Source organism: Amphiprion ocellaris, chromosome 23 (genome assembly GCF_022539595.1).
Source record: "Amphiprion ocellaris isolate individual 3 ecotype Okinawa chromosome 23, ASM2253959v1, whole genome shotgun sequence".
NCBI lineage: Eukaryota > Metazoa > Chordata > Actinopteri > Pomacentridae > Amphiprion > Amphiprion ocellaris.
Genome location: NC_072788.1, coordinates 9,430,200 through 9,456,697, shown reverse-complemented (window position 1 = coordinate 9,456,697; position 26,498 = coordinate 9,430,200). Strand labels below are relative to the sequence as shown.

Below are 26,498 nucleotides of genomic sequence, written 5' to 3'. Positions count from 1 at the left end.
CTGGTTCCAATGCTAGTTCAGAACCGGGGCCGGATTTAGCACCAGTTCTTTGTGTTTCCACCACCTAAGCAACAGCTTCAGTTCCAATGTTAGGAAAGTGTTTTTCCTTTGTGTACATCACTTTAATCTGTCTATCTTTTGTCTCAAAGAGGATCAAATGTTTTCTTGCCCAAATACATCAAAAACACTCCATCAACAATCTCCATCTGATTTACTTATTTTCTATCATTCGACTGCACGCACTGCAGGAAGTATCATTTTATCATTACTAGGAATGAGAATAAGGCATTATTTAATGCTACACCGACAGTTAAATATTACAATTCCATAAAACAGGGAAAGAAATTCATGTATGCTAAATGCTAAATGCAGAATAATGAAGCTACTAACAAATGCATGATAACCAAGCACACTGTTGCATATTTGAATTAGCATCTTTATTCGTTTTTATTATATACTTTGTGTTTTTACATAAAGAGACATATTTCTTTTACACATATAGATTATATGATTAATTTGTATCTGTATATATGTACACCTTAAATAAATCTTACATTAACACCAAGAAAATAAAACATTTACAGTGCAAGAATGTTCCTCAGTGGTCAACTTTCACTTGTTTGCTCACCCTGGTAAACCACAATCACTGCCAAGTTAAACCGGTTTGGGTTTTTTTGTTTGTTTTTTTTGTTTTTTTTGGGTTCCTCTCACCATTCGTGCTCTCGCTCAAAAAAAATAAGTAACGTGAACTTTGGAAATTTGTTGTTTTGAAAGGAGAGGTTTTAAGGATGGAAGCGAACAGGGACTGTATGCACATGTGACCTCCACAGGATAGTTTGGGAAATGGGCTTATTTGCCTTGTTGCCTTTAGTTAGATAACAAAATTGACAGCAGCCTCGTGTTTGTGCAAATATGAAGCTACCAGCAGTAAATTATTGGAACCTATCTGCACTGACACCCTTGTAATACAGTTTCTTCTTTTATACACTTTGGTTTCTGTGCTGATGAAACAGCCAATACTACAGTGTAGAAATACTCAAAATACACATAACATTCCAAAAGAAAAAGTACTCAAGAGTGGCAGATTTTAGAATATGTATATTCCTGGATCATCACTTTAACACTGGAGCTGATTTAAAAACTTAATGTATTTCCTCATAGCATCAACAAAGTTTTATCTTAATCTATAACATTACATCAGAATTTATTTCTTGATTATATTTCGTATCGTTAAGCTATTATTTAAAAAAATATTTTACCTTCATTTAACCCTTGTGTTGTCCTGTGGGCCAAAATTGACCCGTTTTAGTTTGAAAATGTGGGAAAAAATATATATTTTCAGTGAAACTTCTGATGTCCACATTTTCAACATTTTAGGGAAATCTTTGAACATTTTTTGGTGGAAAAAAAGAAATGTTAAAAATCTACCAAAATCCAACGAATTTCTCAACGACATCCACTTTCTCATCTATCTGTGCAAAAAAAAAAAAAAAAAAAAAAGCATTCCCCAAAATGTCAAACTATTCTTATAAAGAAGGGGAAGAGAAGGAGCTGGAGGTGAGGTGTGATCGCATTAATGAGAGTGTGTGGGCGCTCTGAGGGAACAGTTTAATGGCAAATGTGGACAGGAGGATTTCGCAAAGTACATGAGTCATCGCAGAGGCCATAAATTCTTTGAATCTTGGCGGTTGGGTCATATGAGAACACAGCACGGTGGATGCAGGCGTTCTACGTTGCATGAGGAGGCAATATCTGTTTTTTTTAAAGCCGTAATTCTCTTAGCAGGAACTCAACAGGCATGTTTACAGTGTGATGGAATCAGACGGTGAGCAATTTAAAAATAATTTTTGCCACCGGCATACAATATCCAAGTCATTTTCCACCCTCTATTACAAAAAATAAATAAATACAAGTGAGTAAAGTACAGGTGTGAACTGTTTGCAAAAAAACAGGAGTTTATATTTACAAAGTAAAACCAAATTAATTCTTGGTGTTTCTCCCTCGAATGGATGCATAAAAGTGAACATACTGTATATAGTTGGTCTAAGCTCAGCTGTACAGTCGGTGGGTAACCAGCCCAAAATATTCCTCGCATGCATTTCTCCTCACACACTCAGAGAATCTATTTACTAGTATTTTACAGTTAACTCCTACGAAGCTGCTGTACAGAGGCTGTGTTGAGGTAAAGCAGGTGTTTCTGGCCAGCTCTAAGGGGGAGGAATGGTCGTCCACTCTATATGGTGGAGGGGGAGGACAGTGGGGGGGGAGACAGACGCATGGCGGGGGAGGAGGGGATGCGATACTCAACGACGACACGCGATATATTGCTGTTAAAGTCTGTGATTTCCACATTCTATGTAGCTTAAAGAGATTGTGATTATGGTTTCTTTTTCCAGTATAAAACACAGATTGGTGTAGTTGATTTCTTCTTTTTTTTGCATTCAGTTGCAAAATACTGGTAGTTATCACCTCTATTTATAGGTAAATCTAATGAATGGTCATTGTGCGGTGACTCCAAATGCAGATTGCACACATGCACACGAAAGCACCTTTGATTAGAAAAGAAATTGCACAAGTTTGATAGATATCGTCGACCGTACATGTTGACATTTTCTACACAGAGACTGAGCACTGGTTTGCATTAAGAAGTTATGAAACATGTTTGAAAAAGTGTACATTTTGGTATACAACTTCCTAAATGTTGATTGGTATTATTCACCTCCGAGTGTTTTTTTTTCTCTTTTTTTTTTATACATGCATTTGACTCCTTGAATCTTCTACCCCAGGAGCTTGACTAGCCGGTGATTTGAGCTCAGTTCTACGGTGAACAAAGCACTACACATTGACTAATCTAAATCAACCATGACGCTGAAACATTGTAAAGTTCTTTTCAAATGGATTATTTTTGACATTGACTTTGTTATGGAACTTTAAAGAGCCTATTCATGCTTTTTTTTAATCCCCCAAAATCAGTATAAGATATTGAAGGTTAGCATATATTTTGAGAGGCTAAAATTTTTTTTTAAAATCAGTTTTTTCTTGCAGTTGTCAGTCTGTGCATGTGAAGCGTGGAAAGTTCTGTACAATCAGAACGTGCGTTCAGTGGCGAAAGAAAAAGATGAATCTATATAAACTAATACTGCTACAGTATATCTAATGCTACTTCTAATATTTCATGAAAATGAATCCAAAAAAAAGAAAAAAGAAATAGAAGAATCCTCAACATTCAGCGGTGAAACTCTGGCAGGGAAGAGGGGAAATTGAACTCATCGTTCAGACCGAGCACGAACAAATTTGCACAAAAAAAAAAATAAAGAAGTTGTTCATCTACTCAGCAAGAGTGTTCCTTAGGAGTCTGTTTGCTCAATACCATCAGACAGGAAACATGTCTGGAACCAAATATTCATGTGCACAGTCTGCCATTTTCTCATCCATAAATTCATCTGCAATTCACTCTTGGCGTCTTAAGTCTGCGTTCAAATATGCTCACAATTTCAGCTCAGTCACTGCATTTTTTGCTCAGAGTTTCATACAGTGCATCTCTCGCCAAAGTTCACAGGAGGTCATTCTCCTCAAAATACCAGGCGTAGTCCTGAATCCAGCTGATCTAGTGAAACTAGTGGCATGCATAATACTTCTACATTTGGCTTACACCCAGAACCCTCCCCATCCTCAACCCCCGCTTCACCTGCCAGTGAAATAATAAGAAATAAAAAATCCACTCAGGTTAGGCCACTGCTAAACCAGCCAAGCCAAAGTCTTGTGCCCGTGTTGCTTCAACTCCTCCCCGCCACCACCTGAAAATACAAGCATGGTTTCATATTTTTAGATTACTCTCTTGCACACAGCTGTTCTTCTTTTTATTCCTGGTGTAAAGGATCACTAGGGTCAGGTGGGAGCGACAGCAGACAAGAAGGATGGTGGTGATGGTGGTGGTGATGACGGCGGCCCTCAGACGGCCCTCAGACCGACACCGGACAGGTGATGACCTTGTCCTCGAGCATGACGCTGACCACCAGGAAGACGAAGTACAACATGAACATGATGAAGCCGAGCAGCTTGCTCATGCGCCACTTGCAGGCGGCGATGGAGATGATGACGAAGAGGAGCATGATGAAGAGGAGCACGATGGCACAGAAGAGGCCGTTGGAGCTGACTTGCACTGATTTCATGCCACTGAATAGGGACCACAGGAGCCAGGGGAACGGCAGTCTGCAAATACACAAACACAGGCTTCTGTTACGTACGAAAGGCAGCAGAGGAGTTATTATGAGCAACATTTCTACATTCTGATACTTTTAAGGATGTCTTACACAGACTTTATTGCCCTTTTTTGTCAATTCTTTCATTGTAAACACGTTCCTGTCTGTACCTCGGTGCCGTTGAAAATGACAATTGTCAATCAAAGTGCTGTCAAAACTTTTACATACATTACAGGACATTAAAGCAGGACATGGGTCAGAAATAAAATCGGTGTAGTCTAAAAATCTCGACCCTAGACAGGGACATGTGCAGTCTCACTGGTATTCTAATTCATCCATTGTTCATACTTGTATGAGTAACTCAATCAACGTTACATCTACGGTGATTAACAGGTTTATCAGTAATGAAGAATGTTAAATACATCAAGGAAAGTCTGCACCTGAAATTTTACTGCAAGGTTCCATCATCATAATTTCTGAAACATTTTAAGGCCTTGGTTGTGCCCTAACAGTAAAGGCAAAGGTAGAAAGCCATCCTACTGTGGCCCTTACACTGACAAAGATTTACTTTAATTCAAAATAAAACTGAATCAATTAAGACTTCAACATGTTTACCGATTAAAATGCTACAGTCTAATCATGTTTGGGAAGGTATTACTTGGGATATTATTAATTCTTATCTGTTATCTGAAAATGTTTATTGTTTACAATAGTAGTTAATATACCTACCGAGTTGTGAGATAAAGAACCTTTGCTTGGTTGCCTTCCTCTATGGGCAGTCTAACTGTACTGTTTTAATGGTTCAAAGTTGACCTGAAATTAACATCATAACTTCTGCTATCATTTTGGATACAAAAACAGACAAAAAGTATTTATTCATACAACAAAAATGCTTTCATGCTCATAACGTCAAATTACTAAGTTTTATGTAAAAAATAAGGTTTGAATTCCAGGCTTGGAGTTGACCCTAAGCCTAAACACAGAAATAGGTATGTCCAGATCAAGAACACATCATGAGTGTTGTTGTAAAGCTCCAATAGCCCACTGTCTGACATAAAGTGTGGTGAAAGTAGGGTGTATTGTGTCTCCACAAACTCCAAAAGATGGCAATAAGCTGACTTCTCCACATGCATGTAAGAAAATGTATCGTAGATTAGCTGTAGTACCTAGTTGCACCACCAGGTGATGCATCTTACTATTTAACACCGTAGGAACCCAAGGGAGGTCGTCACAGAGACTACAAGCAGTTCCGTTGCCAAACAGACAGCATTATGGGGGTGTAGCTAGCAACAGGCACCATGACAAAGAGTTCTGTGACATTTAATGACCTCCAACCAGAGTTCACGCCTTTAGGACAAACTGGGACTGACTAGAGCACCTTTCTTATACCTCACTGGTAGAAAATGGAGTTATAAAACAAGGCTTAGATTGAACCCGATCACAACCTTTCAGATTAGACTGGGACATCTCTATTCAGAAAGAAACAGTGACTGAAGTCTTGCTCAGATGCGTACCCAACAGTAATGTCAAAGATGTTGGAGCCGACGGAGCTGGATACTGCCATATCACCCAGCCCTTTGCGTGCCACAATAACACTGGTGATGAGGTCAGGGATGGACGTTCCAGCTGCTAATATAGTCAGACCCATAATCTCCTCTGTAATCCCAATGGTGTCTCCAACCTGCAAAAAGAAAAAAAAAGAAAAAGAGTACTAAGCTTTGGGGTAAATAAAACTTAATCTTTTGTTCCAGCTATTTTTAATTTCCTTGTGATGCTTCGGAGCCGACAGAGGTGACAAAACTCTCGCTCTGACAGTCTCTTTGTCTTAAATAAGACAACTGCAATTATAAAGGAGTGGGAAGATTATGGAATATGGAATTATTACAAATGTCAAGATTGAGAAACGAGAGAAATGAGAGAAAAGATGACAGAACCGTGCTTCTGTTTTTTTGACAAGGACTGTGCTTACACAAGGATATTATTATGTTCTTGGACTGCTGTCACGATCACTTAACGTCCACTTCTTTCAGCTATCTCACACCCTACAAAGTACACAAATGTTTGCATAGTGTTTACCTGGTGAGCCCACCACACCATTAGGTAGGAGAATCCTGCAATCCAGCAGATGGCACCCAAGAATGTGATGGGGAAGAACTTCTTTGACGACTGAAAGGTAAAGAACACAAGAGCAAAAAGTGAGTCGACACTTCTCTGCATGAAACTGATGACATTCTTGTTGCAAATGAAAGAATCAGTCTCGCACACCGTTTTTCTGACGTCTGGCAGCGTGAGCCACAAAGGGAGGACAATAGGCATGATTATGAGGTAGGTGAAGCGCTTGCGGGTGGATTCAGGCCAGGACAAGCTCAGAGGCTGGTCCTCTTCTTCCTCATCTTCAGCCTGAGAGTAGACGCCAAACAAGAAAAAAAAAACAGACAGAAAACAGACGTTAAAAACCAGCTCAACCAGCAAACCGACACGTCCTTTGTTTGTTTTTCAGGCTGTTGAGCTGAGGCTGATGTATTTAATTTACCATTTGGAAATAAATATTAAATCACCTACTGGGTTGACTCATGCCTTTTAAATGGACAGCTGAAAATTCATTACAATCCAAGGGTCTCCTTTAGTTTGATAAATTGCCTCATTGGGATCAAACTCCACAGCAGCTATCTAGCTAGTCCTGTTGCGACACAAGCACTTCAGGAGGGAAAAAAGCATCACAGACTTCTGCAGAAACTGATGGCAGGACCTGGATGTGCCCGTGCATTTGCTCTATGGCGACCTTAAAACAGAGGAGCGTGATGGCTGTGATTTGGGGCATTGCACTGAGCCTGAAGAACTCCGTCTCACCAGTCATCAGGGGCTCATCACTGCTGACTGCTGATGCTGGCTGCACCGGCAGCCTCCTGGGGTCTGATTGGACCTGCCGCTGGAATGCCAAGTGAGCCAAAGGCTGTCACCTCTGTGCGATTAGCATCGAGTAAGCTGGCAAGAAAGACAACTGAATTCTCTTTTCATTTACCTTGCAGCCTCTCAGTTAAAGATTCTTGTGAAATACTGCAACAACAAAGCCTTCTGAAAGTGGAAAGATGCTTTGGTCCCTTTGTATCCAATTATACATGACAATAAGGAGCCATGGGGAGCAGCAGCCAACAGGTCCACACTTGCAGATCTGACTAGAAGACTTTGATGACCTACATTTTGTCTTTTGCCCTTGAGAGAATGCTAGCACGGTTTACAAAAACATGCAAGTCAAAGGGTGCAGAAAACATGCTGATAACAGATGCTGCACAGTAAATTGCACTTTTATCAAAAAACTCATTTCACAGATTCAATCAGATCAGCTAAACATGCTCTGCGAATGAGGCAGAAATCTTTAAAGAGGGCTACTGCACGAATCATGAATCATATGGAGCTCATCCTGCTGTGACAGCTACTGCCGTTGAGTATTGCCTGGTAACCTTGGTAATCAGAGCTGCCAAACAAAAGGCAGCGCTGGCATCACTTATGCTCAGCATTCTGATCTCTTCTCCTCTTCATATCCAGATGGCTGCATTGTTGTCTGTTAAAGGGCCTAAAACCAAAAACCCGAAGCTTTGTGAAGATCAGTTCGGAACCAAATCCACTGTGCAAGATGCAAAGAAATGGCAGATTTTTCCACCAGTGTTACTAATGGAAAATAATTGTAATAAAATTTTCTTATGTTCTTGCACGATAGTGATAGTTCGCTCAATATTCCAGTTTGAAACACTGCTCGCTTCTGGCTGAACCTGCCATTTGTCTATTTATTTTCCTGTACTTGCTTTCTGTGCTAAAGTACCCCATAGAGCTGCTGCTCCCGACTCTAAGTTGGACCCCAAATGCCAGGCCCTTGGGGGCATTTCCTGCCCTGTGGTGCCTCAGTTGGTAACAGTGCCAACTCTGTGCTTAAAGGCACTGACTTTTATCAGACAGCACAGAGCTGCGAGGGGAGGCGTGACATTTGCTAATTCTTTTTCTTCCTGGAGGGAAGCGTTTGCTCTGGTACCCAGTGTGAGGCAACAAAGGTACAAGAGTTGAAACGGTTGAAAAGAGTGTAGGCACACAAGCTGCAGGACAACGGCACACTTCAATTTGCATCACTTTGTTGATCTGACTTGTAGCATTGAGGAACGTGCCATTTAGATAAAAAAATTAAATACAAAGGAGTTTTCTCTTCAGAATGCACACACTCCTAAATTAGATCCTTTAAATCTTTTTTTGTGCGATTTGAGGAAGAAAGTCCTTCCCTGGTTGTGAATTTTACTTCTAAAAACTCGTCTCTATCGATCAAAGTTACATATTTAGAAATTTTTTCCATTAAAACAAATTTGAAAATGGCTTAGATGTAAGTCTGCCTCATTGTTTAGTCTAGAAATCATGGATGTACGTACTCAGTGCTACAGAATGGCATGTAGTAATGTTGGAGAAATTCCAGCGATACATGCTCAGGCTGAAAACTGATTCATAAGAAGAGTAATGATATAGAAAGTCCCACACTGCAAGTTGTCAGGAGTGATTCCTTAGATTTGCTGCTTATGGAAACCTGGAAGCCAGAATCCATGTTTCTGTTTTTCTCAGTCATAGTGTAGTTGGTTTATTTAGCTCACAATGTTTCTTCCAGCGTTAAAAAAAAAAAAAAAATACATATGTACAACCATCTAAAACCTACAACTCACCAGGTTAAAAAGGCATGTCATCATTACAAAATCAACAAAATGAAATCATTTATCAGAGCCAATAACTAAAACCTGACAGCATTGTTGTATTTTGAAATTTCCAACAGTGTTTGGAATGCAACTTGATCTTAAAACAGAAGCACGTCTAAGCTTAAACTCATTTTTTAGTCTAAATGACATATTCAATCAAAAATGTTGTAAAAACAAACCAATTTCCGGGTCCTTGTTCTGTAAAAAATACAAATTCTGTCCTTCTCATTGCAATCTGAAAGCCATTAGTGACTCAGATGTAACCAACAGTCACATGAGAAAAATTCAGTTTTAGCTGAACTAGGCTGAACTGCAGGTTGTGTTTATACAAAGCAGATACGAGACATATATGGAAACAAATTAAAAGTGTAAGGAGTAAAATATTTATAGCAGAGACACCATTTTTCCAGCATTGGTAACACCTGTGGGCACTTGGAAAAATGTTGTACACATTGATTCCATTTTTTTGTTTTTTTGTAAAATGAGTTGGCAAAAAAAGGCATTTTTTAAAATGATTTATGGCATTATAACTGTGTCATACTGCACAAATTACTTTTCTCCCCTTCTAGCCATGGTTGTGCTGTTTCCATAGTGGTCAAGGATGTTATATTGCAATGAAAAATGAACCTACATTTAAAGGAAAGCAACAAAAATACCCAGAAACTGCTTGGGGTTCAGAGGGTTAACAGGTAAAAGACTTGATTTTCACCATAATATCTTATTTCTACAATGATCCACCATGTGGCTCATTTTAATACTTCAGAAACTACACTAATTTCTTCTACTGTTTCTATTTGTCTGACAGCAGTGTCACACTTCTTTTTTTTTCATTTATCCTCACAGATGCACTGCTGCAACAGCTGTGGTGGCATGAATATTTTTTGACACAGAAGCTCCATCTGGATATGAAATTCTCAAACTGTTTAACAAAAAAGAAGAGCAAACGATGTTACTTCCGTCCTGAAACCCATAAACACATGACACAGTGTCTTTAGTTGTGATAGAATAGGTAGGATGAGTCATGAGCTTTCTTTAGTTTTCCAATTTGCACTCTCATAAATACTCAAAACGTGTACTAAAAAAATCCTAAAAGACAATTTGCTGTGAATCATAGGCAGGATATGTTCACTTTCAAGAAATATCATCATCCAATTAGCACCAGATGAATGCACACAACATATATATTACACTATGCAATATCGCTTTCATGACAAATGAACCCTTATGGAGAATATGCCAGAATATGACCATTTTTGTCAGGAGAGCTCTCGGGGGTTTTATCAGGAAATCGTGCTAGAAGTCTGCAGCAGATTTTAATTTGACCTTAACTATCCCCTTATTCCCAATGCAGTCTTGGTTGCCAAGGCATCCAGGAGGATTTGAACGATCACTATGATGGGGCCTCTGGCTGCAAATGAAGGTGTGAGGTGTTTCCAGCTACCTCCTATCTGACACAGGCAGGTGCACAGTAGGACAGACCTCTAAAAATAGCAGCATGTCGGAATTAAGCATGCCAATAAGCATCCATGTCTTTCGAATTTAGCGAGTCACCACCTGGGAAAGGTGTTTCTATGCTGCATCTGCCAGGTTTTCTGCCGTCACCTCGCATCGGGCACAATCATTTATAGAATCATATCAAAGGTTTTGATGTGGTACTAAAAATTGTCTGAAGGAGGCCGCATTGTCTTTGTTTTATAGAGGAGGAAATATTTTCAGCTTCAGGGTATCAGTAAAGACTATTATTAACCCAAAGAGTGAGAGATCAATGTGAAAACAACTCGCGGTAGAGTAGATCAATACACACATGGTCATGTTGCAAATCAGAGCTCATCTTAGGCAGTTTCTTGCGCGTTCTATTTTGAGATCCTCCTATATGCTTCCACACCAGCTTGTATTTATAGCCCGCTGTATCTTTCCTGGGAGGAATGCTGTGCGTCAAAGTGCTTCCACATCCATGTTTGAGGTGGAGAAAAATCTTTTTTTAGTTCCAACAACACGGTACAGTCGAGCAGTATTATTCATAGATTCGGCTTCGATTCAAAGGAGGATCGTGAGAGATTAAAATCTATTGTATGCAAAGCTAATCATATTACAGTTTATATGCAAAGCAGTTACAAATCCCTGCAATACACGATCAACTGGAAAAGAATAAGAATGTAGTGCGTTAGTAGCTTTTATCAAGGTAAATTGTATGAGAATCACCTAGAGAACAGCCTCAGAAATTGATTTTAGGCCTTGAGAAGAATGTATGCGAGAGCTGAGATTGCTAAAATTAGAATTATATAAGAGAAAAATCATTCCAATGCAATATTCATGAAGTAGATTGTGTATCCCTTAACAGTGGGACACGGTGCCTACAAAAAGTATTCACCCCCCTTGGAAGTTTTCCCTTTAATGGCTTTTCCTCATTGTCAGTTTAATTTGGCTTTTTTAACAACAGTTCTCCAAAGTAATGCTAATTAATTAAAAATATAAAATGTCAAATAAGTGATTGCAAATGTATTCATTCCCCTTAAAGTGACTCACCTAATTCAGCACATATGCAGCCAGTTGGTGCTAGAAGTCGCACAATTAGTGAAGTGGAGACGATTTGTGTCTCAGCGACTGTAGCATAAAGACACCTGACATGGCTGTAATGAAGACAAGCAAACACTCCAAGCAAATGCCATGAAAAGGCTGTTGAACGCAGAAGTCACTGGACGGATGCAAGAAAATTTCCAAGTCAGTGAAAATTCTAAATGTGAGTGCACATGCAAGAGAGTGAGAGAGGCCACCAAGACACTTATGACTCCTCTGAAGGAATTACAATACCAATACTATACTAGCTACGTCCAAAATTATGATGCTGCCACCACCATGCTTCATTCAGTGTTTGAGGACAACCATGCCACATTGCTACCAGTTCTTTAGGATGGATTTAACTGTATTTTAAGGGACATTCAGTGACTTGGATATTTTCTTGTATCCATCCTCTGGTTTGTGCCTCCAACAACCTTTTTGCAGACTTGCTTTCTGTAGTTTTTTTTTGTGTTTTCATGGTGTATTTAAGGCCAGGAGTATCGATTCACCAGTGAATGGTCCTATCAGATACAGGTGTCTTTACACTACAGTCACTTGAGACACATTCACTGCACTCAGATGATCTACATTTAGCTAATTGTGTGACGTCCAGCACAAATTGGCTGCACCCTACCTGACAATACATTGTGGAAATCTGCTTTCACTTTGCCACAAAAGAGTTATTTTTTTTTTTGTAAATTCTTGCTATAAAAGCCAACTTAATCTGGACACGATTCAAAGTTGAGAAGCAATGAAAGCTGGTGAGTATTTTTCATCGGGGCCGTATCAAGATGACCGTCTCCTCTGTCCGGTTTTCCTCTCAGCGTACGACTTTGAATCGATGCCCGCTTGCCCCAGGACCGTCTGCTGGCCTGGCGGGTTGCTGCGTCCCACCGTCATCGCTCATGCCGGCACCACTGCCGCAGGTGCAGCTCCGAGGCTTTCCAAGCCTGGCCGTATGTCAAAGGCAGTGTGTTTGTTAGCGTTTGAGGTGTGTGTCAGTTTGGAGCTCCCAGTGGTGGGCAGCAGCAGGTGAGAGAGGAGTGTGATTACAGAACTCAGTGGGAGTAGGCGGGTCTTTGGCAGGTCTGGCTGGAAATGGAGGAAACTCGCCTGAGTGCGTGCTGGGAAATTATCAGCAGCAGTGACCTGTGCCGTGGTCGACACAACCTTTGTATCAATCACACTCGAGGTGGAACACAGACACAGATGAGAGGCATAAAATATTTAGAAACGGCTCTGTAGCTTTGATGTTCATCTCACAGTTTTGCTGCCTTTTCGTACCAAGACCCAGATAGTTGGACAAGGGATGAATCTTACCGTCTCCCCCTCTTGTCCTGCTGTTCCATTCATGGGTGGGGTCACCTCCACTTCCACGCTGGAGCTGTTTGGAAGGTTCTTATCTGTGGGAAATGAGAGGAGTAATTAAAAAGAGAAGCGTTTAGAATAGAAATGATTACATATGACACATATGAGCATTGTAAAGTGGTTGTCCCTTTTCAACTCCAAAACCTTTCCAAATACTTTCCATTTCATGCTTCTTTAATGATTCATTCATTATGCACAGAATAAATGACTTAATATATAAAGAAGTTAAAATGGAATCTACCTGCACAAGCTACAACATTGAAGTGTTGCTCATACAGTACGCTTGACAGACAGTGTTTTTGCTTTTGAAATTAACCTTCAGAACCCCAAAACCCGATGAATGGTGTGACAGGCAAGTTACCATAATAAATTGGCAACATTTCACCATTTATCAGAGCCATAAACTGTACAAAGAAGATGAAGGGCTGTGTTGAATTTCTATTTTGTCCTTACGCCGTTCATGTGTGACGTGTGGTTCTGCTGGGAAAATTCATGATTTTAATCTAAGCTTAATATCATGACATCTATTCAAAATCACTTCATTTTACAAAAAAAATTGCAAAAACATACATGTGTTCAATGACCAGTTTCAGTAAAAAGACCAGAAAAAAATCTGTGAAAATCATGAGTGATTTCAGCCAGCAGTCACATGACAAAAATTCAGCGACTGTTTGGCAGCAAGTTGTTGGAAGATCCATTCAGAGTGGTGAAATATCTCTCTTGAGTTGATGTGCAGTCATGTAAAAAAGTTTTTTAGAGGGTGTAAAATGCAAGGGGTAAAATATCTATAACATGTGGAACTACCAGTTTGAAAAATGTCGCACATTTTGATTTGTTTTTGTCAATTTTTGTAAAATACACAAATTATCAAAGAAATTCCTCTTCATTTTTTCTTTTTTTCCCTCATTTGGTCTTAAATGTAAACAAATCTAAGCTTAAAATGACTTTTTAGTCTAGATGACTCCTTTAAAAATGTTCTAAAAATGGAAATGGAATTTAAAAAAACCCTAAAAATTCAACGTTTCTCATTGCAGTATGAAAGCCATTAGTGACCCGGATGCAGCCAGTTGTCACATGAGAAAAATTCAAGGATTTTTACCTGAGCTAGGCTGAACTGCAGGCTGTGTTTACACTGAACAGATAGCAGACAAGTAAGGAGTAAACTATCTATGGTATGTAGGGACACCATTTTTTTCAAGTATTGGTAACATCTTTTTTTAGTTCTTTAATTGTTTTGGTAAAATAAGCCATTAAAAAAGTTTTTGTTTTTTTTACTAACTTTGTCAGACTGCAGAAACGAGTCCACAGAGAGGAATAAATGTGACAGGTGCAAAAAAACATCTAGTTTGCAGATATTTTTTTGTGTGACTTGGATGGTTAATTCCATTTTGTGTTTTTTGCTGCTTTGTACTTTTATCTATTTGAGACTTTGAATATAATAATTGCATTTTTTTTTTTTTTTTTTTTTTAAATTTTCATCTTGAATTTAAGATTTTTTACTTGATAATCAAACTGAGTTTCCTTAAATGTCCAGCATACAAGGGTGCAATTATAGCATGCCTAATTATTGGTTCTATTTTGTATTTAGGTGGGAAACTATGACAATTGTGCAAAAACATGCATGTGTGGAGAGTTGCTATGATATAGAACATGGTGATGAAAAGTTCATTTCAATAAAGCAGCCCTCAGTGTGTGAACATGTATGTGCACGTCTGAGGCTGACACCATCTCCCCTCGTCCTTTTCTGCCCGCAGATATGTCTCCATTCCATTTGAGGCCAGAGTTACTTAACAGCCCTTATTAAAACACAAAGAGCCGAAAGCCTTGTAATCAGATGATAAAAGTATAATTGCTGTGGAAATTGCTTTAATCCAAGTGTGGTTGCGACACAATTAGAAAGATTCTCGGGCAGATAATGTGACTTGATGCCACCTCGGTCCGGCACATGACCTCGCTTGGATGCTGTGATATTACAGATATTAATGGGACTCGAATCTAATCGCATGCGTCACACGCTAAACTACGCCGACATCTAATCTCCTGCTGCTCCTTTTGACGCTGAAGTTAAGAAACGTGAGGCGTGAGAAGTAAAATGTGCCGTGATGACTACCTGTCATGCATTTTGATGAAGAGGGTAATATGTTAATACGGCGCTGTTAGCATAATTTTGCCTTGTTGATCATCATCTAGTTCTCGCTTTGATTCTGCAGCTCTGACTACACTGTGTCCATGAAAGCGCTTCCTCTGGCCTCCTGTTTATTCTTTGGTCCGGCGCTCTTTGATGTGAAAAACACACATAAATTACACTTGGCACTGACTGATTGATTTAAATAGTGCTCGAAGACAACACTTGGAATCAATTTGGCGGTTCTTGATAATGTCATGCTTGTTTAACATTGGATGCGACGCTCGTTAATTATGTCAGCAGGAAATCCTAATTGAAAATATGTGAAGTTGAGGAAGACTTACTGATGAAGTTTTAGCAACAGCAAAGGGATTTTAGTGCAACTATTGATTATTTATACAGTCAGAAAACATCTCACCTGACAAAGTCTTGTATTTTGCAAGTGTCAAAACATACTTATGTTAGAAAATAATTTAGACACAGAAGGAATCATGTCTAGAAAATGACACTGGGATCAAAATGTAGCTAAAAATGAGATTTGCTACAACTTGTTTGGATCAACCACCTATCCACATGGTCATATAACCCTCCAGTTTTTTTCTGGAGAATTATTAGCAAATAGATAACATCCACTGCATGTTTTGATTATTCTTTCTGACAGACATTGATGTTGAAAGTGTAATATGTCCCATGATACTGATGCTCAAAGCTATGAAAAAAACAAGATGTTGCCTTTCGATTGTGACACCTGGAGTGGCTGTAAAATTAGTTTGCTTAGTTTTCAATCAAGCTAAAATGAGTTTCTCATTGCTGAAACTTCCTTGTGGATATGAAAGCAAAGCAAAATAAAATTTCTATGCACTTCTTGGACCTTTAACTCAGAAAATACACGGTGTGAATGTTAAATTTTGCATGACTGAAGCGTTGAGGTGGGAGACACTACTTAGATTTTTATGGGCTGGCCACTACATGTTCAGTGTGTCTATTATTCTTGTTTTGACTGTAATAAATATGATTTACGAGTGGATTATATATATAAAATCAAGAAATTATCTCCTTTGCAATTATCTTCATCTGTAACCTTTTAAATATAACCTTCATGAACGAAATAATGTCATTTTGTTGCATTAATAATAATAATTTGTTACATTTCGGTCACAGTGTAGGGGTTGCAAATAGTTTTTGGCAAGTGGAGAACTGGATTTGATGTGGTGAAGTGAACCGTTAAAGCTATTTTAGCTGGACTAGTTGTAACAGCAGTTTCTGGTAGACTTTTGATTTTCTGGAGCTGCACATGTTGGATGTTGCTGGTGTGCTTTCCAACTATTGCAACTGTTTCCAACCATACTGCCCTACTGTAAGACATCTTCCATGTTTAGGAAGCCATGTTTCTATTTTTGTCCTTCCTGTGCTCAGATCAGCAGGGAATTTGGCCAGTATGTTCTCACACATGCATTTATATAATTACACCAGGTAGCGACACACTTCATTCCAGTGACGTCAGCCGAATTTGTTGCAACTAATAAGGTCATTGATTTTTGTCGACAGCGTTGATTATTCATTGCATCCCGACCTTGAAGGTTCATCAGCAGCCAGAGCTGATCGCGGCTGATAACAGGGAGGGAAAGTGAATAATTAGCTAATATGTAATTAAAGGAAAAGCTTGGCATGTTGGGAAACATGACGCAGAGACTTTTCTCATGCTTGTGCAGTAAATTTGAAGCTTAGTTTGGACATCTAAGGAATACTGGAGCGTTTTTATTTTACCTGAGCGACTCGCCACTCCGTTGGCCTTCTCACTGTCCTCCACTTGGCATTTCTTTTTAGCAATCTTGTGAAGGATGGATGCCTTCTCTCGAAATTTACCTGCAACAAACAAAGCGGCCACGGTGGTTAAACAGGGAGTAAAGCTCTGCACAGCGCAGCGTCTTCACAGCCTCTCGACCTCTTCCCAGTCAGAGCTCCTTCGTTGTCACCTTTGAACCCAGAAGGGTCACATTTCAAAAGTACAGTACAAACAGGACGGCGGCTTCACATAAAACCGCCATTCAAACAACACCGAGTCAATATGACATAGCATATCATATACTGATGATCCTGCAATGTCCCGGTCCTTGGCGGAGGCAAAGGCAGGGAGAGAATCTCTTGTGAAAAGATCTGCCTTTCTGGAGGTCAGATTCCTTCCTGGTCTGCTCTCACTTCAGATCCAAAACTCACAAGAGATGTCCGAGGCTAGCAGGGAACTAAAAGCAAACAAAGGCTTAACTGGGGAAGGCATGTTAAAAAAAAAAAAAATAAAAAAAAAAAAAAATTTAAAGACACGGAATTTAAAGATTTATCCCCTAATTTTATAATTATTGTTAGCATGAGAGCAAAAACAAAGAAAAAAAAAAGTTTATGTGACACCTCAGTTAGTTGGAGAATTTGGAGAGATGTTTAAATGGTAAATACACTGTCTCTGATTACATTTATGGATTTAATAAATCCATTTATAATGGAAAGACAATGCAGTGACGCAGTAGACTGCACTGAAACCATGACCTTGCGGCTTACATAATCAGCGTGCCCTCGTGATACTGCAAATAACAACTCACGCAAGGCAACTGTGCTCAAGTTGTAATGACTAGCAACGACTGGCCGCTGGCTGATGGAACAATGACTTTCCATTCCCTGAAAATCCCTCAACGGCACACAGATGAAGAAGGATGTAGTCCAGAGACGAGAAGAAATATGATTCCAGATGCAGCGAAATCATGTAGTGCTTGTTTCAGGCTCCCAAGTGCTACAGGTTGGATTTTAATATTTGATGTCTATTCAGAAGTAGCAGCTGCTGCTAGTGTGCTTCTTTGAAAGTGGACTGTAATATAACAAATTTAGTATCTTTTGGTCTTTAGTGCAGCTTTAATCTTGCTGCATGCTGCCTTTCCATGCGTGTCTGTCTCTGCACGCCTGTCCTGCCTAGTCCCAATCACACAATCAATGCAAAAGATTTTTTTTTTGTTTTTTTTCATTTTACGAGGGCATGGCTGATTTGTCAGAGGCTGACAGAGTGACGCGTCGATACGTACTCCACCCAGCCATGTCAACACTGTCTGTGACCTTCTGGCAAAATCATTAACCATCCCAAGTCACTGGCGGCCTTCCTCCTGCCTCTTCCATCTCACTCTACATTTCTCCATCACTTCGGTTTTTCTCACTCGTCCGTCTTTGGCAAACACCATCTTTCTCTCACTTGGTCTTTTCAGCCCCTCCCTGCTGCTCTTCGCTTTCCCCACATACACATGCACACAAAGACACACACAGATACCGCACAATTGCACAAGACAGCGTGGCACATTCCACCGCCTTGACGTCACTCACCTGAGTCGGTTACTGTCAGTCGGTTCGTGAATGGAAGTTATTGTATGTTTATTTATGCAAATGAGGGCGTGAAACCCTGATCAGGTCTCTGCATGGGTGTACAGGTAGCAGGGTTGGGCTTTTCTGCTGCAGGTATTCAGAAGAATTATTTAAAACCGATCTGGCGTGAGATATAAGCACTAATTAAAATATTTTTCAAAAGACCCAGCAGTCAAGAAGAATGAAAAAAAAGCCTTAACCACAATAAATCACATCAATTCCATGAGAATCAGAAGCTGAAATCTCTTAAACTATTTGACTTCAGTGGGAGGGTGTGACTGCACTGCAAAAAAAATGTAGTTTTTTTTTTTTTTTTTTAACAATTTACTGTTATTTTACTGATTTTCCCAGTTTTGTTAAATTACAGATAATATTTCAGAAGAAAGGTATTTATTTAATGTGTCAAATGTCAAAAAAAAGGCTACAACTAAGCAGCATCTTTATAAAGTGTAATTTTTTCTTTTATAATGTTTGGCTGTAAAAATAACCACATATTTACTGTATTAAAAAACTAACAAATAAACACACAAATATTATTTCATTGATATTTTCAGGGGGGGTTTTGAGAGAAAAAGTATGTATATCGATTGACAAATGGTATATTATTTTCACAATTATTTTAAAGATTTTTATTATGTTTTGTAAAATTACAGATATCTATAAAATCACAAAAATATATATGCATTTACATGTTAAATATATAAAAAAAAACCTGGCCTAAATTGTAAATAATGTTCACATCAAAAATCTGTATTTTTAGAAATGGTAATTGGTTCTTTTACAACACCTAAAATTATAAAAAAATTTTAACTGTATTTTAATCAACCAAAAAATTAATAAAAAAATCACGATTTTACAGAAAATATTTTTTTACAGAAAATATATATAATTGTTGTTGAAACAACAATTGGGAATATTAAGGACTGCAACTGATATTTCCTAGATTTACAAGTTTTGTTAAATTAAAGATATTATCTCGTAGAATCATGGGAGAAAAAGTATTAATAAAACAAATTTATAAGTTGACTGTAACTTCACAGCACTTTAAAAAAGGAATTTTGTAAATAATTTTTTTCTTGTACAGTGTGTAACCACAAAATTCCATTTTGCTGTATTCAAATCAGCCAAAAGATCTAATTATTTTTACAGATATTCACAGGTATTTTTCAACACTTTTTACAGTTTTTGAATATAACGATATTCCATCATGTTTTAAAGTTGTTGTTCTTTTTGCTTGTATGTTATTTTGTGGCACCCTCGTGGCTAGACTTTCACCACTTTTTACAGATATTTTTTTTAACAGTGTGTATTTAACTGCTGCTTCATCTGTTTTTGCAGAAAACATAACATTTCCACTGCATAATAATTTAAACAAATTTCAAAAAGTCACACTGTGGCTCAACTTTCACAAAATATGGAGTTACTATATTTTGCCATTTGGGGCTGATATGGCTTTAAATTATGTTTTCGCTCTAAAGGCAAAAAAATTAAATGAAAAATCTCATCCTAACCTCACATTTCCTTCAAGGTGCATGAACGTACAAAAAGAACATTTTAAACCTTTACCAGGCTTGATCTGGTGACTGGTTTGTGCAGTGAAGGGAAAATGTCTCCATGAGGTCCATTTAAGGTGCACACATTGTCAAAACTACACAATCTGCGTAATGATGAAGCAATTGCACAGTCTTTAAGTCCAACCCTTCCCCAGCTGTCTTACACAGCCACTCATTTCCCTGTCAGCTCGGCCTGTTACGCAACTGCTGGGTGGATGAGTCATTCCAGTTTGCCAAATTCAGCAACGTACGTCTTTAGGTGTGTGCACCCGCTGCTGGTGCAAGTGGAACCTCCCAGTGAGCGCTGAGGCATGGATGATGTATTTCTCAGCAACGCAGATGGGCAACGGGGACAAAGAACCAAAGAAAAGGAAATGAAAAAGAAACCTGTGTTTTCTGACTATCGCAGATTCGATGGTGTGCTGTGTGTGTTTGTGGTTTTAGCAGCCTGCATGAGAAATGTCTTAAAATTCCCACAAAATCAAACAACATATGATTGCATTCTTTTAAGAGTTCGAGTAAAACTAATAAATAAAAATCCATAAAAACACCACACACAGTAACACACAATATGTATGTACATATTCTCTGGGCAGAAAAAAAATAAAAGCCAAAAAATAAACACGAGAATCCACCAAAGTAAAATTGGAAAAATGGCATGGCTACCATGATTTGCACTTATGTCAGTGAAATCTCAGAGAGGTTGTCGAACTTAAAGGCAAAACTGTGCAAAACGTGTGTCACAAGCAAACAAAAGAATAATAACAAAAATCAAAAAATGGGGCCGGAGGTGTTGTTTCATGATGGAGATGGAGGAAAAACCAAGAGGGATGACAGAAGCTGACTCAAAGAATCAAGTAGTGAAAACTTTCAGGCTTACCTTCCTCAGTCATTGAGTGATAATATTTTAGTTTCCCATAAGTCCCAAGCTCTACAACATCACAGCAAAAGACAAGGGTAAGGCAACGGACACACAGAGAAAAGGAAAAGAGTGAACATGACAGAACAAGACAGATCCGCTGCTTCTACGTACATCACAAACTGTACAAACACTCACACAGGCACAAGAAGAAGTGACATACAGAAAGACAAAGTCTCTCTGAGTCATGGCTGCATAAGTGCAAAACAAAGCAAGGATTGAATTTCAGATAAAATACATTATAGTCTTACAGTAAGTCAGTCTGATAAAGAGCCTGCCGATGGCACAGGTTAGAGAAGGTTTGCGAGAAAAAGGAGGGGGAAGGGCAGTCAATATGCTACCATTAAAAAATAATAAGAGGTTCATAAGAAGATATATTAGAAAACAAACAGAACAGGAAAGTCAAAAGAGAATATACTGCAACGACATGCAACAAAAAGATGAGTCCTCCTCTCCTCTTCACGCAAGCTTATATCAAGGGCTTGATGATTCTACGTTTTATTTCCACAATGAAACCCGAACAATTAATTTGATTCCCTTACGGTAGCAGTTCTTGGCGCTACGGTAAATAGACGGTCAGCACATCTGCATGATGAATTAGCCGGGAATTCAAACCTGCAGCAACAACTGAACGTGAGGCAGAAGAACAGAGGACACCAGACCACAGACTTCTGCCTCCCACGGCGAAAAGTAGCTCACAGCTTGGAGATGTTCCGTCTCTTTCAACAATAAATAACTAATGGAGTGACGATTCAGTTTGCAACACTGCTCGCTTCAATTTTCACCACTGGGTTTGACTGAGTAGAGCTGCTGCATATATTATGACAAATACACTTTTTTTTTTTTTTTTTATCCATGATGCAATGCACATCTGATGTGTCCCAAATTCCCACTACACACTAATAATGACTCCCAACATACAGATAGTATCACACAGAACTGCAGTATATATGCCATCAATGTATTCCCCTTTTATTGCTCATTAAAATTGAATCGTGGTCAATTTAGTGTTGCTTTTTTGGACAAGAATTTACAATAAAACGACTCTTTCATGTCCAAGTGAATAGACAAAAACTATAAAAATGTAAAATAAATGATTGCAAAGGTAATCACCCCCTTTGAGTCAGTATTTAGTAGATACAACTATGGCCACAATTACAGCATTCAACCTGTGAGGTCTCAGTTAGCTTTGAACACCTGAATGCTACCATTTTCATCCATTTTCCTTTGTAGAAGTGCTCAAGCTCTGTCAGGTTGTTCAGGGATCATAAGTGCTCTTTTCAAGTTAAGCCACAAATTGTCAAGCGGATTGAGGTCTGGTTTCTGACTCGGCCACTCCAGGAGATTCACCTTGTTGTCTTTAAATCATTTTTGCGTAGCTTTGGTTGCATGCTTCTAGTCATTGTCTTGATTTTAAGCAAAGCTTCGCTCTGCATTGGCTTTGGTTCCAGGACTTCTCTATACTTTGCTGCATTTATTTTACCCTCTGTCTCTAAAAGCCTTCCAGGGCCTGCTGCCGAGGTGCATTCCAACATCATGATGCTGCCACCACCGTGCTTTACAGTGGGGATGGTGGGTTTGTGATGATGTGAGCATTGTGTTTAGTCTAATGGCCAAAAAGCTCAATGTTGGCCCCATCAGAGCAGAGAATTTTCCTCCAGTTGACTTCAAAGTCTCCCACATGCCTTTTGGTGAACTCTGTGAAGAACCTGGGTAACAGTTATTGTATGCAGTCTCTCCCACATTATCCTCTGAGGCTTGCAACTCCTTCAGAGGAGTCATAGGTGTTTTGGTGTCCAATCTAACTAGTCTTTTTCTTACAAGTATAAGTTATGCAAACTATTTATGTTTTCTATTTTTGATTAATGTGCACTGGTTCGTAGACATATGTTTTCATTTTGTCATGAAAGAGTCATTTGGTGTAAAATCTTGTCCAAAAAAAATCCAACTTAAATTGACCACAACTCAGTATTGAAACACGCTTAAATGGGAGAACTTCCAAGGGGAGGGGGATACTTTATATAATCACTATATGTTGAGTGACAACAAGGAGTCCTGCAGCAGATGGACCCCACAGAGTCCTGATATCAACATCATGGAGTCAGTCTGGGATTAGGCTACATAATGAGACAGAAGCAAATGAGATACTAAAACCATGGAACATGTGTGGCAAGATGCTTATCAGAACCTATTTGCCAAATACCTTGACAAGTAGTGAGCAAGCACTGCTTACCAAGTAGATAATCCAGATAAAAATGGTTGGTACTATGTTGTCCTTACTTTACAAGCAAACCTAACTCTAGTGGGATGATAAAGCCACACAGTCACCACTAAGTGGGTGGAAGTCACTGACAAAGTGGAGGCAGAAGAACATGTACTTTTTCATCCAAGCCATTCTTAGAAATCTTGCCGTGGACTGCTATAAAATGTTCTCTCCCATTCCAAACAAAATCATCAAGGTTGATAATGTTGCTGATGGAGTCGCAGGCTGTTTTGAACTCGGCAGGGATGTATTTTTAGATACCACACACACTGGGCTTGGTTTAATAACACAAACTTCATTTAAAGCACTATGCTCCTTTCAAATGCCGCAATCCAAGTATGTTAATAAGGAATTCATTAACATGTTGGGTCATTCCATCACAAATCATCAGGGGTCTTCTGGTTAACCATCTCTGAATGGCTTCAAATTTTTTTCATTATAAACTACGGATATTTAAAATAGTGTTTATTAAATTTTAGGTTGACATGTGAAGCATTTTTCAAAATAAATTCTTGCTTTAAAGTTTACTTTTAAGCATCCTGTCCAATTAGAGGTAGTGCAGTTTTCTAATGTGTGGTCAAAAATGGGACTTTCATGACAGATTTCATTTTTGGTCCTAAATCAGTGACATGAACAGAAATGATTGATGATTGTGGAAATCTCAGGATTTTTTCTTTGATAGTTTCTGAAATAATGTTGGTCGAACAGCATCAAATTTTAATGTGCGAATAAAAGGTGCTAAAAGTGCTTCAGCCGGCAATTAAAAATAAAATTACATCACATTAAAATACTTGATATATCACGCCAAATTTTTACAAATATCTTTAAAAATCATCCAGATTTTATGCTTTTAGAATTTCAACCAAATCAGAGATGGCTGAGCAGAAATTTTCTACCTCTGCTACTGTGCTGTATGTTGATGTTGAATTGTTTTTTTGTTTTTATCTGGCTCTGTGTTAACTGTTCTCAGCCGCCATTCTGGCCACTTCTCTTTAAACAAATCAGATATTCCTTGGATGTAATTTGAGGTAACGGAGATTTCTGATTGTGCACGTGCTCTCAGTGTACAGTACAATATGTACTATGTATTCCCTCCATTCACAGGCCCACATCCCTCACACTAATATCTGACTCTGCCCAACAGTGGGCGACTACTCTGCTCTTATGTGAGAGGATTACGGTGCAAATCTCTTGCCAAATGTGAGACTTGGCAGCCCTGAAAGCACAACCTAATGAGAGAAAAACACATCTCATTGCAAAAATGTCTCGCTCATCTGCAGCACTCCCAGACAAGTACCTCGGTCCCATATGATTAGATGATTTCGGTTTGAAGTGCACTACCACTGTAAGGCCGGCTTCGAACCGAGGCTGCTCCGAGGGCAATTATCCCAAGACACAATCACTGCCTGCCTGTTTGCCCTCTGCAACTGGAGAGAGAGTGAGGTTTGTTGTTGTTTACCAAGGGACCTCTTGTCCTTGCGGTGTGACCTCTAAACCTCTGGTGAGCCATGTGCGAGAGTGCGTGTGTGTGCATGTCCGCCCGGCCTGCTGGGGGTTGGGGGGTGTCAGGGAAATTCACAGCCTGTGCAGAAGCAAAAAGGCTTTTAACATTGATTCTTTCACCCACCCGGTGCGGGGTGGCTCAGAGGGCGCTGGAGGGGGGTGTGACATGTGTGGCTGGAGGGATGATGGCTTGACAGGCGCTGGTTGGCTGCTCACGGTTACATAACACACTGGAAGTGTGATTATCTGTCAAAACAAAATTAAGGCGGGCAGGGCTTTGAGGCCATGTTCGCTTGATAAGAACGAGTTGAAATGCAGATCAAAATATATAAAAAGACGACTACGAGAGTTGCACCTCTTGCACCTTGTTTGTTTAATCCATACAAAATTGTTTCTTGCAGTCACTGCTTATCTTAAACTAAATACGAGGCCCTAATGATCAAACTTTAAACGTGCTGGGCCAGGAGATATTCTTGTTTCCAGATTTAATGCTAAGCTAAGCTAACTAGCTGCTGGTTTCTCATTTGTAGGCATCGATCCTCTCATCTAGCTCTCAGCCACAAAGCAAATGAGTGCTTAAAAAAAAATATGAGAGCTTAACAAAAACATGACTATGAACATAAAACAATATCTCATTAATGTCTTCCTACATTACAAAATCGATACAACAGCTACTGCATATTTTAGTGCACGTGCTATAATTTTAAACATATCCTCTTGGTGTGGTTTTCTATGTAATCTGTTGCTATAAGTTGCTGCAAAAAAGCTAAATTAAAACAAACTGCATAAATGGAAACTATATTTTCGTTGCAGAACGGGTGGGAGTTCAGTGACAGCGAGTGCATTATTGAACCATGTGATCAATGGAGTCCTGGGTCACGATCCAGACAGCACTGCTGGTGGGGGGTGGGCAGCTGGATGAATAGATCTACCCCTCACAAAACAACTGAAAGTCACAGAGAAACTAACCATGACGCTAATGTAAGTTATTTTTCTTTTGTTGTTTCCTCGTTTGCCTATTCATTTCATCCCATTTGGGTGTAAACACAAACATAAACCTCATTTGCTGCAACAGCAAGCCACGCCCTCTTTAGTCTCATCAGTTTATCCATTATGCGTGTATCATGGTTCATCCAGATGACCTTGTCTGCTGTCTGCTCAGCCTGTGGAGGACTTTTGTATGCTCAATAATAACGGCCTAACATCAATGAAGATGTCCGAGCTCACGCTGGCGATGCGAGTGATGTTTCCAGTCGGTGAGATAATGATCTGCAGGAAAGCAACCGAAGAGATCTATGCTCTGCGCTGCCATATTAATGTGACTTACACAGCGACATGTGCTGTCATGTAAACAGAAGGAGACTTTCAGATATTACAAATGCACAACACTGCTTTCATCCTAATATTTGGTTAGTTATTACAAAAGAATGCACCAGTTTACCACTATTATGTTTGTGCTGGTATATATGTCGTCTTCTACTGTCCTCAAGTCAACTTCAGCTATGGAAATGCAAAGACTCACCACCAGAGTTCAGATTCTGGCGTGACAAATGTTATCGAAAGGCTTGTGCCAAAGGCATGCATGCAGCCTGAATTCTGAGTGCTGCTTTGGGAGGTTTGTTTCAGCCGTCCGTTGAGGACTCAGGCAGCAGAGTGAGGGCCACTCTGCCCTTCTCTCTCCCAATCTCTCTCTGTAGTTCAATATTTGATGCCACTCCTAAGTGATATTGTTTGTAGCTCCACACTGATGGAAAAAGAGATGCGGGTACTTGGGCCTGGAACTCACTGTACCAGTCTATTACAATGTTCAGTCCAATGAAGAACATGCAGGTTTAAAGCTCTATTATTAAACTGAAAGACTTTCACTTTAACCCTTTGAA

The 26,498-nt window shown here is 39.3% G+C and overlaps 1 protein-coding gene across 8 annotated transcripts in view; it reads right to left on the bottom strand.

Moving 5' to 3' along the window:
- Positions 1-415: 415 nt before the first annotated feature.
- LOC111573588 (sodium/potassium/calcium exchanger 2-like) overlaps positions 416-26,498 on the bottom strand; it is a 52,025-nt gene continuing 25,942 nt past the window's right edge. For 4 of the 8 annotated variants that reach the window (XM_055007662.1, XM_023277823.3, XM_023277824.3 and 1 more), the window contains 7 exons: positions 20,814-20,864; positions 16,749-16,847; positions 12,809-12,891; positions 6,468-6,602; positions 6,279-6,368; positions 5,717-5,883; positions 416-4,212 (listed from right to left, as the gene is read on the bottom strand). In XM_055007662.1, coding sequence (XP_054863637.1) covers positions 3,963-4,212; positions 5,717-5,883; positions 6,279-6,368; positions 6,468-6,602; positions 12,809-12,891; positions 16,749-16,847; positions 20,814-20,864 — 875 coding nt within the window. In that variant the 3' untranslated portion in view covers positions 416-3,962. The remainder of the gene's footprint in view (positions 4,213-5,716; positions 5,884-6,278; positions 6,369-6,467; positions 6,603-12,808; positions 12,892-16,748; positions 16,848-20,813; positions 20,865-26,498) is intronic. The other 4 variants (XM_055007664.1, XM_055007665.1, XM_055007667.1 and 1 more) reach the window with 1 other exon arrangement.